This window comes from Ahaetulla prasina, chromosome 1 (genome assembly GCF_028640845.1).
Source record: "Ahaetulla prasina isolate Xishuangbanna chromosome 1, ASM2864084v1, whole genome shotgun sequence".
NCBI lineage: Eukaryota > Metazoa > Chordata > Lepidosauria > Squamata > Colubridae > Ahaetulla > Ahaetulla prasina.
The window spans coordinates 83793662-83806708 of record NC_080539.1 but is presented as its reverse complement, the minus strand read 5'-3'; the positions used below and the strand labels follow the sequence as shown (position 1 = coordinate 83806708).

Genomic DNA, 13047 nt, shown 5'->3' with positions numbered 1-13047 from the left:
GATCTGAAATGATTTAGCAGCTACCCAAATTTTGTGCTAAATTTCAGATCCACAAAGAGCATGCAATGAATGAATTTCTGTTTTTTTTTGTTTTGTTTTTTTGACTGCTGCTCTTTAAGCTAAGGAAAGGGCTTACCTCGAAATTCTAGCCCTCTGAGCTGGAATGTGACAAGACCATTTCCAATTTCTATCAAGTGAACGAAAGCATTTAAGTAATCAGATGCCAAAATAAAGCAGTCCCCGGAACTGTAGTTTCCCCAGCGTCCAAGAATCAAATCTCCACAAAGGGTCTCCTGCAGAGATCTTGTTAGGTGCTCGTAAAAGATGGAGTTAAGGTTATCATCATTTCCTAAAATCACAGGAACACAAAGAACAAAAAGTGATGAAAAAAAAACACCAGCCACAAATCTTTTGAGAAGAATCCTATTTTCTTACTGCTTGCTTAATAGCCAGCTTCTTTCTGGAGACTACAATGGGTATTTTGAGAGCAGTTATGTCAAAAATTACTACATTTTACCTTGTTCCCCTTTACCACATGTATCAGGAACTACTCGTACTGTCATTGTAAGGTATTTCTTAGATCTTAAAGTAGGCTAGCAGAAGCCTGAAGGCAGTGGAGCATTTCCTACAACCAACAGAACTGATCTTATAAATGGCTGGGATCATTTACCAAGTCATTTTTACACTTTATTCTGTTTGTAGAAATAGCTGAAAACAAATGTCATTAATAAATATTAGGAGTCCTTTTTGTGATTTGTTTCTGCTTGTTCAGTTCTTGAATATTGTGATTCCACCAAGAAACCCAAAAGCTTAACTGAATCAAGAAGTGATGTATTTACTGTATGTTGCTACTGGGTGCACAATAAGGGATTGTGTATATCAAGCACTGCCCTACAGGAAAATCTACAGGGACACTCAATCTTGCCTGCAAATGTACTTATTTGCTCCTTCTCCCTTCCGCAATGTAAATTACGTGGCCTATAACAAAGCGAGTGGAGAAAACTGGAGTCTTGAATCGTACCCATTAGATTTCATTACGCAGCTGTAGCTTCCAGATTCTGCCTCTAATTGCTTCATTTAAGCCTGACAAGGAAGAATACTTGACCATGATTTAATTCTGTGAAAAGTTAATAAATACATAGCACAGCTCATGCAACTACACTGTGGCTTAAGCAACCGGGCAACAAATGCTTCTGTTATTAGACAATGGATTAAGCTTTTTAGTTTCTTTCCTTCCAGATAAGCAGTCAAGGGCATCCCTGCATTAATAAGCTAATTAAAACCTGAGGAAAAACAATCACGTTTTGGAATTCAAATGGGGACTATGTAACGGTTTCATTGGGACAAATGAAAATCACAGAACAATGCCCTACACTTCTGATCTTCTTACACTTGAAATTAAAAGGGGGGAAAAAAGCCAACTGAAATGGAAAGGAAAAGGTAAAAGCAGCTATTGTTAAATGGTAACACAAAATGTAATAATGTAGAGAAAGCTAAGAGCATTTGGTTAAAGTATTTGGTGTTGGTATAATTTCTGGTGAATTTTTATGAAGTTACTTGTCTCATCCATAAATCTGTAATGGCTCAAAAGACAACAGTGGATTTTATAACTACCTGTTACATAAAGTATTCTGGTGTTTTTCACCTACTGGTTCTCGTGCAATCAAGGCTTGATTTATTCAGAATATGCCACCATCCAAACAAATGGGACATACAAACAGTCAACACGCCACTCGGTTTTATTATTAATTCAATGGGGCAAAAGAGTTAAAGCAGAAAAATGTTAAAGGCATGCATATTGCCTTTAACTAAAATGTTATAGGTACCAAGTACAAAGGCGATAGGTCAAACTACTGTGTTTCTCCGAAAAGAAGGCCTGGTCATATTTTCTTTTGACCGCCGAAAAAATGGCTAGGCCTTCTTTTTCGAGGGTTCTAATTATTGACTCACTTTGTGGCAGTGGCACCCAGGGCCCCGCCCAGTAGGAGCCCGCTGCTGGCCCACTTCTTTCTGCTGCCACTTGCAGCCACTGCATGCATCGCCCCGACCACTGCACGCATGCCTCTTCAAAGGCATCTGAAGGAGAAACAGAGGCCTGGGTGATGCCTGCAAGTGGCGGCAAGCGGCAGCAGAACAAAGTGAGGCAGGTGTCAGGGTATGCGAGGCCTGGTAAGTAAGGCAGCTCCACCCCACCTTAGTTTACTTTTTACCTGTGTGCCTTGCCCTACCCCATGCACCCCAGGGTGGGCGGGTTCTTAATTAAGGCTAATTTTGTGAGTGGGGCTTAATTTGATTGCATGTGCTCAAAAACATGTTAGGACTTCTTTTCAAGTTGGATTATCTTTTTGGAGAAACATGGTAGTTGCCAGGTAATTTTGTTCTTTAATATAAATCCTGGTTTAGACCATTTCTGGCCGAACAGAACATGGTCAACTCTGATTTCTCACATCCAAGGCTAACTCCATCCTATGTCTGTCAGCCTGACCTGCCCTTCTGGATTTTGGGAATTTGCAAGGTTAAGTATTCACAAGTAGTCAGAGTATCAGCTGCACTCAAAACCATGAAATTAAATATAAATGAATGAAATAAAATCAAACCGTAGTTTTATTTCCTTCATTATGTTTAAATGGTATAAAATGGCATTCCATAGTCAATTGACAATGCCCATGAGTTTGAAACTTCTTGCCTAATTAACTTGGTTCAACTATCCACAGACCTTGGGATCATGGAAATATAGATGTTTAAAAATGTGGCGTTTTTGTCCATTTGGATAAAATGGACAAACTGAATCAAAATGTATTAATATCAGTTATATTAGCTATAGCTGCATGACTGCCTTTAATATAGCATCAGTATAGTATATACAGTATATATATTCAATTGCCCTTAATGTAGACGCTCAGTATGCTGTTTCAGCAAACATAATTTGTTTGCTTTTTTGATTGTTTCTTTTATAGGGCTTATAGGCTACTCCAATCAAACCAACTCTGAGCAGTGTACAACTTTTCAAATATATATACATTGGGATTCAAAACAAACAAAAAATCAAATTTCAAAACCATACATTGTAATCATATATAAAACAAAAAAAGCAATGCAAGCACCTTTCGACAGAAAACACAAAAACACGCTTTCTACTGTCTTTACAAAAAAGGGTGAGAGAAGAAATGGGCATCTATAGGGCATTTACTTCGAATGAGTGGGGTGGGGAAGGAAAATCTACCACAGATCAGCATCTAACTTCATAGAAACAGTGAATCACATCAGTACGCAATGTGTGTTTCAGTATGTTTTGTTTTGCACTATTTACAAGAGTAGCAAAGTGGTGACACATGTTGACCAAATTTTCCAAAGTTGTATCCTCCAGGTGTACAATTTTCAGAATTCTTAGCCAATTTGTCAAACAGGAGATGAATTTACCTATTGATCAGGTTTATATCCTGTCTTTCATCCAGGAGTTCATAGTAGCTTGTATAGTATTTTCTTCCCCTACTTTGCTCCGCAACCACAACTCTTGTGAACTGAGAATTGAACCTGCCTAGTGCCATCCAGCAAGAACTGATGGCTGAGTTTAGCCCTCAAGCTGAGCTTGTCCAATCCTATTCTAGCACCTTAACCTCTGCACCACACTGGCTACTCCCTAGTCTGGAAGTTGTAGTCTTACCACCTCTAGAAGACATCAGATTGGAGAAGATGAAAGAAATGAAGACAAAAAGGTTTATGGCAAGAAACATCTTTATAAGAGTCTCAAAACTCATCCACAAATTAATATCATTAATAAAACCTGAAGCAAAAAAAAAACCACAATATCGTGAATTTCTAATAACATTAAAATAGTATTAAAAAGAGGACAATCTTCTTCATAATTGTTTATTATGTTTTGTCATTAAAAGCTCTTCCTGCGTAGTATAAGCAACTTTGGGAGTATACTTTTGTTTGACACTGTTCCTTCCCTTCCTTTCAAAACAAAAAATGGGCCTATCGGGTGACAGCTGCTCTGAAATTATTACACCTCAGAGATAAATTATGTATATATTTATCCCAAATGTTTGAAATTAGCTGATTCCCAGACTTCTGTTAAACACAGACCATGTATTATCATGGAAGCCTTTTGTATCAGGGGTGGGTTCTACTTATCTTTACTACCGGTTCACATTCTGCATGTGCACGCATGATTGTTCCGCTTGTGCCTGCGTGAGCTCTTCTGTGCATGCGCAGATCACTTTTGATGACGTTTGGGTCAGTGGGCGGAGCCTCCCACTGGTTTTACTACCGGTTCTATAGAACCGGTCCGAACCGGGGGCAACACACCACTGTTTTGCATATTACAAATATACAAAATATATTTTGTGGAAAATATATTGTCTATAGGTGCACATGTCCCGCTCCCCACATTTGACAATGGGGTCAGCAAGATCTCAGCATTAAATAAAATTAATTTACAAATAGCAGAAAACGTGTGTAGTGTGGCAGTTTTTTGAGATTTTGGCCATTTGCTTAAAAAAATGTATTTTGGCATCTGCATTATGTCACTCTATCAGTGGTACATAGGTTTCAGGTTAGGAATGATGGATTTAGAACACCAAAATTCTTTTACACATCTTCTAAATCAAAATATTTTTCTCTGCAAAACCACAATATTTCAAAATCTTAAAAAAAAACATGTTTTCATTTCACTATATTGATGTATACTGTATGTATAAAACACTAATAGACTATGTATTCATATTTAAATATAATTTTGTTCAAAGCTGTATACTCCATTTTGTTTTATTCATACTCATATTATTTTCATGTCTGACTCATGGAGCTACATTTTCTTTATGCGTCAAACTTTGCCATTTATTCAGTATTTATGATTTATATCTTACTTTTCCCCCCCGAGGAGCAAAAAGTAGCATGAGTACAACTGTAATATGAATTGGATTCAGCTTCCCTTCCAAAAACAGAACACAGATGTCTTGTGTGAAAAGAACTAGGCACTTCTGTTAACACAATGTGTGTGTAATCTTCCATGCAAGTCTTTTATAACATCTCCAGAAGGGAGGAAGCACTAGTCTCTCCAAGACATGTGCTCAGCTGGTACCGTTGGAATCTTTTAGCAGCTCTTCGGCAACAGTTTGCAGAACAGCTTTCCTGGAACATCTTCTGCTGATCTATCTCTGAATCCAACTCAATATGGTCAACATGCTGAATAAACAATCTTCACAAACAGACATCAAAATAAATTCTGTTTCCTACCTGCATCCTTTTCGATCTGGAGTACCAATCTTGTGTTGGAATGGTCCACTCTTTTTGTGCTGGAAAGAAGATAGATACCTATAGTCAGGGGTGAAATCCAGCAGGTTCTGACAGGTTCTGGAGAACCAGTAGCGGAAAATTTGAGCAGTTCGGAAAACCGGTAGTGTAAAGTTTGAGTAGTTCGGAGAACCGGCAAATACCACCTTTGGCTGGCCCCAGAGTGGGGTGGGAACGGAGATTTTGCAATATCCTTCCACCAGGAGTGAGGAGGGAATGGGGATTTTGCAGTATCCTTCCCCTGGAGAGGGATGGGAATGGAGAGTTTGCAGTATCCTTTTTCCCCTGCCATGCCCACCAAGCCGCGCCCACCAAGCCCATAGAACCAGTAGTAAAAAAATTTGGATTTCACCACTGCTATAGATTATGTCAGCTGGTGAACAGGGAAACAGTTTTCTCTTTCTACTCTTTATGTATTTGTATATATTTATATATTTTAAACTGGCTCCTCCAGACTTTAGCCCTCCTTTTTTATAGGCTAAATGTTCTCTGAAGTTGCCAGAGGGTTAAAAAAAAAACCAGTTTAATCAAAAGAGTGCCCTTCTGCAGAGGGACTATAGCAGTAGTGGGATTCAGCCAGTTCGCACCACTTTGGGAGAACCAATTGTTAACTTTCTGAGCAATTTGGTGAACTGGTTGTTGGAAGAAATCATTAGGGCAGAGAACCGGTTGTTATATTATTTGAATCCCACCACTGGACTATAGGTATTAAATTCAGCACCCTTGGATCAGAGGTGAAATCCAGCAGGTTCTGACAGATTTTGGAGAACCTGTAGCAGAAATTTTGAGCAGTTCAGAGAACTGGTAGCAGAAATTTTGAATAGTTTGAGTAGTTTGAGTACTGCCTCTGGCTGGCCCCAAAGTGGGGTGGGAATGGAGATTTTGCAATACCCTTTCCCCAGGAGTGGGGAGGAAATGCCCTGGAGTGGGGTGGGAATGGGAATTTTGCAGGATCCGTCCCCTGGAGTGGGGTGAGAATGGAGATTTTGAAGTAACTTACCCCTAGAGTGGGGTGGGAATGGAGATTTTGCAGTATCCTTCCCCTGCTACGTCCACCAAGCCACGCCCACCAAGCCACGCCCACAGAAGTGGTAGTAAAAAAGAATTGGATTTCACTACTGCTTTGGATGGAACAAAGCTTGGGAAGCGAAAGAGTAATTTTCAGCACTATCATAGATAGTCCTCAACTTACATTCATTTAGTGACCATTCAAAGTTATACCAGCTCTGAAAAAAGTAACCTATAACCATTTTTCACACTTATGAAAGTTGCAGCATCCCTGTGGTCACATGATCAAAATTTGGACACTTGGCAACTGGCATGCGTTTATGACAGTTGGAGTGTCTTGGTGTCATGTGATCACCTTTTGTGACCTTTTGACAAGCAAAGTCAGTGGGGCAGCCAGATTCACTTAAGAACCGCGTTACTAACTTAACAACTGCAGTGATTTGCTTAACAACTGTGGCAAGAAAGGTCACAAAACAGGGCACAATGTAACAACTGTTTTGCCTAGCAACAGAAATTATGTGATCATAAGTGGAGGACTACCTGTATTATTCTCTAACTTACTCATTATTTATCCCTTTGTATATTCATTTTAAAAAGTCCTTCTGTTTTCTCTTAATTGCCCTGCTAGTCCAGATTGGCATCGCTATAGATATAAATCAGATACATACACTAGGACAGGGGTGTCAAACTCAAGGCCTGCAGGCCAGATCTGGTCCATGGGGTGCTTAGATCTGGCCCACTGGGCCACCCTGGAAACAGTGAAGGACTGGCCCATGGTGCCAGTTCCTCTGCCAGTGAAAATGGGCTCCCAATTTCCAGCCCTCCCGAGCTCCATTTTCACGGACAGAGGGTTGCAGGAGGCTCTCCCAGCCAAAAACAGAGATTGGGAGCCCATTTTTGCTGGAAGAGCACTTGGGCCACCACAGGCGCCCCTGACACAAGTGATGTCAAGCTGGCCGCGCTCATCCTGGCCATGCCCCCCCCCCGCAAGGTCAAACACAACCTTGATCCAGGCCTCAATGAAATTGTGTTTGACACCCCTGTAACTAGGACATGTGGGATCATTCAGTTCAGTAGCTTCACTTTATCCGTATGACTACTCAGAAAAGTTCAAGCCAGAGAGTTGGAGGAAAGAAAGCTAATCACTAGGCAGAAAATTTGAACCACTGTGTATTTTTCAGAAAAAGCTCACCCACTAAAAAGCCAGTTTCAGTTCAAAAATATTAAGAATGCATAAAATATCCACATGGTTGAGCATTTATAATCTTCTCTTAGGAACTCACAGAGATTAGATACTGATGGCCTTTCAAAGGATCCTGAAAACATGGTTTTGCCCTCAGGGAACCGTGAATGAGGCAGAACTGGCCCACTGGTTGTTTTTGAGTGTTACTGTTAAATGTGGTTGATTCGGCTATGAATTTTATGACTTTTTTGATAGTTTTTATATACTTTTGTATTGTTTTTTAATTGTATTGTTGGCTTGATATGTTTGTAAGCCACAGAAGGATACATATGAGATGGGCAGCTGTATAAACAAATGAATGATAAGAATAGAATTTAGAATGTCTTGGTTCCATTGGCTGCGGGAGGTGCTTACTTCCCAAAAAGTATTAATCTTGTTACCTCCAGCCCAAATCAATTTAATGAAACTATTCAGAGACTGGAAAACTTGAGTTTATAATAAAATACATCACTCTCACTTTCTTATGAAGACAAAGTTAAACCCAAAACAGTCATAAAATAGTAGCAGAATATAGGGCCATGATGGCAAACCTATGGCCTGTGTCCCAGAGGTGGCACACAGCACCCTATGTGATGGCACCCGAGCTGTTGCCCAGTTCAGCTCTGCTGCGCATACGTGCACGCTTCCCGCTGGCCAGCTGGTCTTCGGGTCTCTGCCGCACAGGCACGGGACCCATGGTGCGTGCGGGGGGCCACACGCGCATGCTCTGGGGGTGGGGTACATGCACAGCGCCGCACACACATTGCATTTTGGGGGTTCAGGCATACATGCATGCATGCATTTGCGCATGCACGTGAGCACTTTGGGCACTCAGTCTGGAAAAAGTTAGCCATCACTGATATAGGGTTTACAATATTTGAGCTGTAAACATCTATATGCCCACTAGATGGTAACACTACATTTAGAGTTATTGTAGTCTCTGCTGCCATCTAGTGGTACAGATTTTTTTCACCCTAGATATGGTAGTTGTAGCATTTTACTGCTTAATAGACATTAACGTTTGATCACTTGTCTATTTGCATCTAAAGACAATATTAATATCACCATTTCAAAAAAATAAACTTATTAAAGATAAGAAAAACATTTGCTTATACAGAGAGGGATGATGAATGCAACGCTGGTTTAGCAAAACAAGTACCGGTAGTTTTTAGTTAAGATTTTGGAATTCTTTTTTTTTTTCAGCAGCTAAACTGAAATCCTCTGGTATAGGTTTTAAACAATAAGTTGCATCTGTATGTGACAAAACTGAAGTATCACCTTTAAAACATTGCAAGGATATTTTAAAAACAGATTTATCAGGAAGAATATTATGTAACATAGAGGGGAGAAATGCCCAATACAATTTTACAGTAGGAAAGCCAATAACCCCAAACCTAGACTTATTTTTATTCTTCTAACTTTGAGATTTGCTCTAGTTATTTAAAATATATTTTTATATTTATATTTTAAAATATAAATAGTTGTGTTTACTAACTCAAAACATTGTGAACATTTTAGAGTCATTTAAGTGTGGATTACATCTATTTTAACACTTTTAAATTTCTTTGTTGTTGTGGCAGCAACATGTTAAGTGCTATAAGGATCCATCCAACTTTAAACTCTTAATACTCAGCATTGCAAATTGAGCTGAATATTCGCCCATGGGCTTCCAGCTGTCAGGTATGATCTCTTTTAAAAAATTAACTCCAGGGACGACTGAGCAATTTGGCTTTTCTTCAGTGGCTTCTTACTTTGAATTTTGTTCATACTGCTCAGTCAGGGTGATAATTAGCTCAGTAATTGAATTTCTTCATGAGTGGAGTTATTCTACACAAACGGAGTGCAGGCCCTCTGGAGTTTGTTCAAAGAAGTCCATAGAAATGCTTAACATTTACTGCAGGGAACCAGTACGTTCTGAAAGACTCCTTTGGATTTTACTTTATTTTTTTAAAAAAACCCACAATATTATTTCATATTGCATTTCTATGGTGGTGAGACATCCTTTATTACATCATTAACCTGAATAACATTCTAATTTACCAATATGCTTTTATGATATTTTGTTGAAAAGTTAGAAAAGTCAGGGACGAATCCATACACTCAATATTTTTGTGGTGTCCAGTTGTGATTATGAAGAAAGGGAAAGTCAATCTCCCCATGTGCAAAGTTATTAAATTGCTTATTAGGATGATCGTATATGGCTGTACTAAATCAGATGACCACTAGCCGGGAGCAAAATGATGAAGAACACTGTTTCTCAAGCTTGACAACTTTAAGATGTGTGGACTTCAACTCCCAACGTGGCTGGCTCAGGGATTCGAGAGCTGAAATGTATTCATCTTAACATTGCTAAGGCTGAGAAACACTGATCTAGAAGACTTGAACTCTGTATGGCTATCTAAGTGGGCACCCAAATTTAGGTATGTGATGGCATATGAGAAAGACCTTGGGAGACTGGGCCAAGAGATGCAACCAAGGGAACAGTCAGGTTAGAGACAATATAGCCTGCAACTGAATAGTGGGCAGAGCAAGAGGCTCACAAGGAATCATCTTCTACATGAACTGCAAAGGAGACAGGGGAACAGAGTTTTTTTCAGACTTGTAAGACTAATGTGGGCCTCACAGGGTAAATCAGATAGGATTTACAACCAGGTGAGCTAATTACTCTTTATTATAAAGATACATTGAATCTTTTGCCCTGTCCACTATTCAGTCGTGGGCTGTGCTGTCTCTTATCTGACTGTTCCCTTGGCTCATCTCGTAGTCCATTCTCTCAAGGTCTTTTCCGCATACCATCACAATATGGTATGAAAATCTGGCAACCCTAATGATTACTATTTACTCATATATTCAAGACCATGTTTGTAAAAAAATAAAGTTTAATAATATATGGAATTCTTTGTGCTCTTTTCCTGTAATTTTATTTCTAAATTGTAAGTATGCTTTTCTTTTCAAAATCTCTGCCTCTTACAAGAGGCACTTTGCTTTTACTTGATCATCTTCTGGTTCTCCCTCTTCTCTGGTTTTGTTGTTTGACCCTTACAATTCATTGAAAGTGTACATGTCTAAGAAAGGGATCAATTGAAAAATGGATCTTGGATCTGTTCCAATTCCTATTCACAACCATGCTGTTGCCAACTAAATGTATATACAAAACATATAAATGCAGGGGAAAATGGAAAAGAAAAAAAGGAAACTGGTATAAATTTTAATGGTTAAATTACTGTATTTCTATTTTTGTGGTTCTTAGTATTTTCTTAAATCTCACAATCCTTCCACTTATTTACTTTTGTCAATTACAGGCACTAATTCAAAACTAATTGTACATTGTATTTTTTGGCTTTTCCATGTTTGATACTTTAGGTCAATCAAAATCAATCTACAGTTATTTATTCTTCAATTAACATTCAGAATGCTCATGCATCATGTAATCAAACCTGATTTTTTGACATCTGTTATGGCAGTCATTAAGTGAACACAATGGTTATTAAGCGAAAAACAATTGTCATTAAGCAAATCAATTTTAAGTGTTTTTTCTGGAAACTGGCAAAAAAGGTTGTGGTCATACATTACAAATGACTGTAAAGATGAACCGGTTGCTAAGTGCCCCAAATGTGATCATGTGACCACGAGGAGTCATCCTTAGCTTTTGAGGGGTCTGTCATAACATTGAATTACCGTTAGGCAATCAGTCATAAGTTGAGGACTAACTATATATATACAGTATCTACATCTATAGCTATATATTGCGGAATAAGGTGCCTTTCTGAGGCTGCTTTTTACGATTAATCACAAAACAGGAAAAGAAAATGTGAAAATTACAGTGCAGTTTTACAAGCGACAACAAGAGAAGAACAATAGCAATAAAGCAGGCAGCTCCTGGCTGAACCTCTTTTATTAAACTAACTGCCAAAAGGGAACAAATGTTAATTTGTTTTTAAAGTCATATGACTATAGGCTACAGCGTTTCTGTTTTCAAAAATAAAGAACAAATCAAAGAATTTGTCAAATTAAAAAGAAGAGATTCACAGTCAGGAAAACAAAGGCAGTATCAGCTTGGCACTGACGTATAGCACAATGTGACTGGGTGCCCGCAGAGGAATGTTGCGGCTTAATGGATACAAATGTGCCATGCTGAGAGAAATGTTGCTGTAGCAATGAGGGATAAGAAAACTGTGATGCTTCAGATCTTACTAAATTACACATCCCATTATTCCTTATTTTGTTTATGATGACTAAGGTCAATTAGAATTGCAGCTCCAAACCATTTAGAGGACCATATGCTTTTCACTTAAGTACAATCATTCAGTTGGCCAAATTTTATCCTGTCTCCATTTCCATGGGAGCAGCATAAGAAATGTTTTATTAACCCATGCAAGTTTCTAATGTGGCAGCATAGGGTAAAATTTGCCTCACATCATGGCTAAATATGCCAGATGACTAGTGATAAGGGCCTAAAGTTGTAGCTTTGCCAGTCGGCTTTGGGCTCCAGTGAGAGAACAGTGCAATAGAGATGGTTGATTGAGTAATAACAGATCCTATCTCCCCACCACATTCCGCCCCCACTCTTCCCATGTGTCTTTGGTTTTAATGTTTGATTTTAGCTTTTTATGTTTTAGGTTAGATGTAACTGTGGTAAGATGGGTGGCCAATACATATACACATACTGTACATACATACGTACCATACATATATACATAACTCCAGTGTTGGTGCACTCAGAATTTCTGGTGGCAAGGAATTCCACTGATTAAATGTTCTGTCAGGATATTTCTCCTTAGTTCTAGGTTGTTTCTCTCCTTGATTAGTTTCCATCCATTGCTTCTTGTCCTCCCTTCAGGTGCTTTGGAGAATAGGTTGACCCCCTCTCAAATCCCATCTGCTGAAAAATTTCAGCTAGCAGGGTTCAGGAGAAGAGCGGTTGCTGCCATGGCCCCACCCTCTGAAATATTCTCTTGCTGGAGGTAAGGTCAGCTCCAGGGCTGGATTCTACTTACGTTTACTACTGGTTCGCATTGTGCCCTTTGCATCAAAGTTTCTGCGCATGCGCAGAAGAGTTTTGATGACGTTTGGGTCAGTGGGCGGAGCCTCCCGCCAGTTTTACTACCGATTCTATAGAACCGGTCCGAACCAGGGGCAACCCACTACTGGTTACCTCCTGCACTCCTGGCCTCCGTCAGGAAGAGCCTTAAAACCTGGCTCTGCCAGCTGGCCTGTGGCCCTGATAGGAACATTCTATGCCCAGGGTGAGTGACAGGGTAGAGAAAATATTCTCAACCCCCCCCCTTTTTTTTTTCACGACAAAGTTGATGTATCTCTTCCTTGGTTACAGATCTCTAGCCAAGGAAGAGGCTACAGGCTACAGATTTACAGATCTCTGAATCCATATGTGATGGTGCATTTTAATTAGACTCCTGGTGATATGCAGCATCAAGGGAAATGCTGCTTTTATCATTTGCTCAACTGAAGGAACACTCCTATCAATGTCTTTTTTACACAACGGTCCAGCCACAGTCGTT

The 13047-nt window shown here is 39.4% G+C and overlaps 1 protein-coding gene across 1 annotated transcript in view; it reads right to left on the bottom strand.

Annotated features, from left to right (window-relative positions):
• PCNX2 (pecanex 2) overlaps window positions 1-13047 on the bottom strand; it is a 123195-nt gene that overhangs the window by 19463 nt on the left and 90685 nt on the right. The window contains exons 24-25 of the mRNA XM_058166267.1: window positions 5242-5300; window positions 137-349 (exon numbers count right to left, since the gene is read on the bottom strand). Of these exons, the coding sequence (XP_058022250.1) occupies window positions 137-349; window positions 5242-5300 (272 nt within the window). The remainder of the gene's footprint in view (window positions 1-136; window positions 350-5241; window positions 5301-13047) is intronic.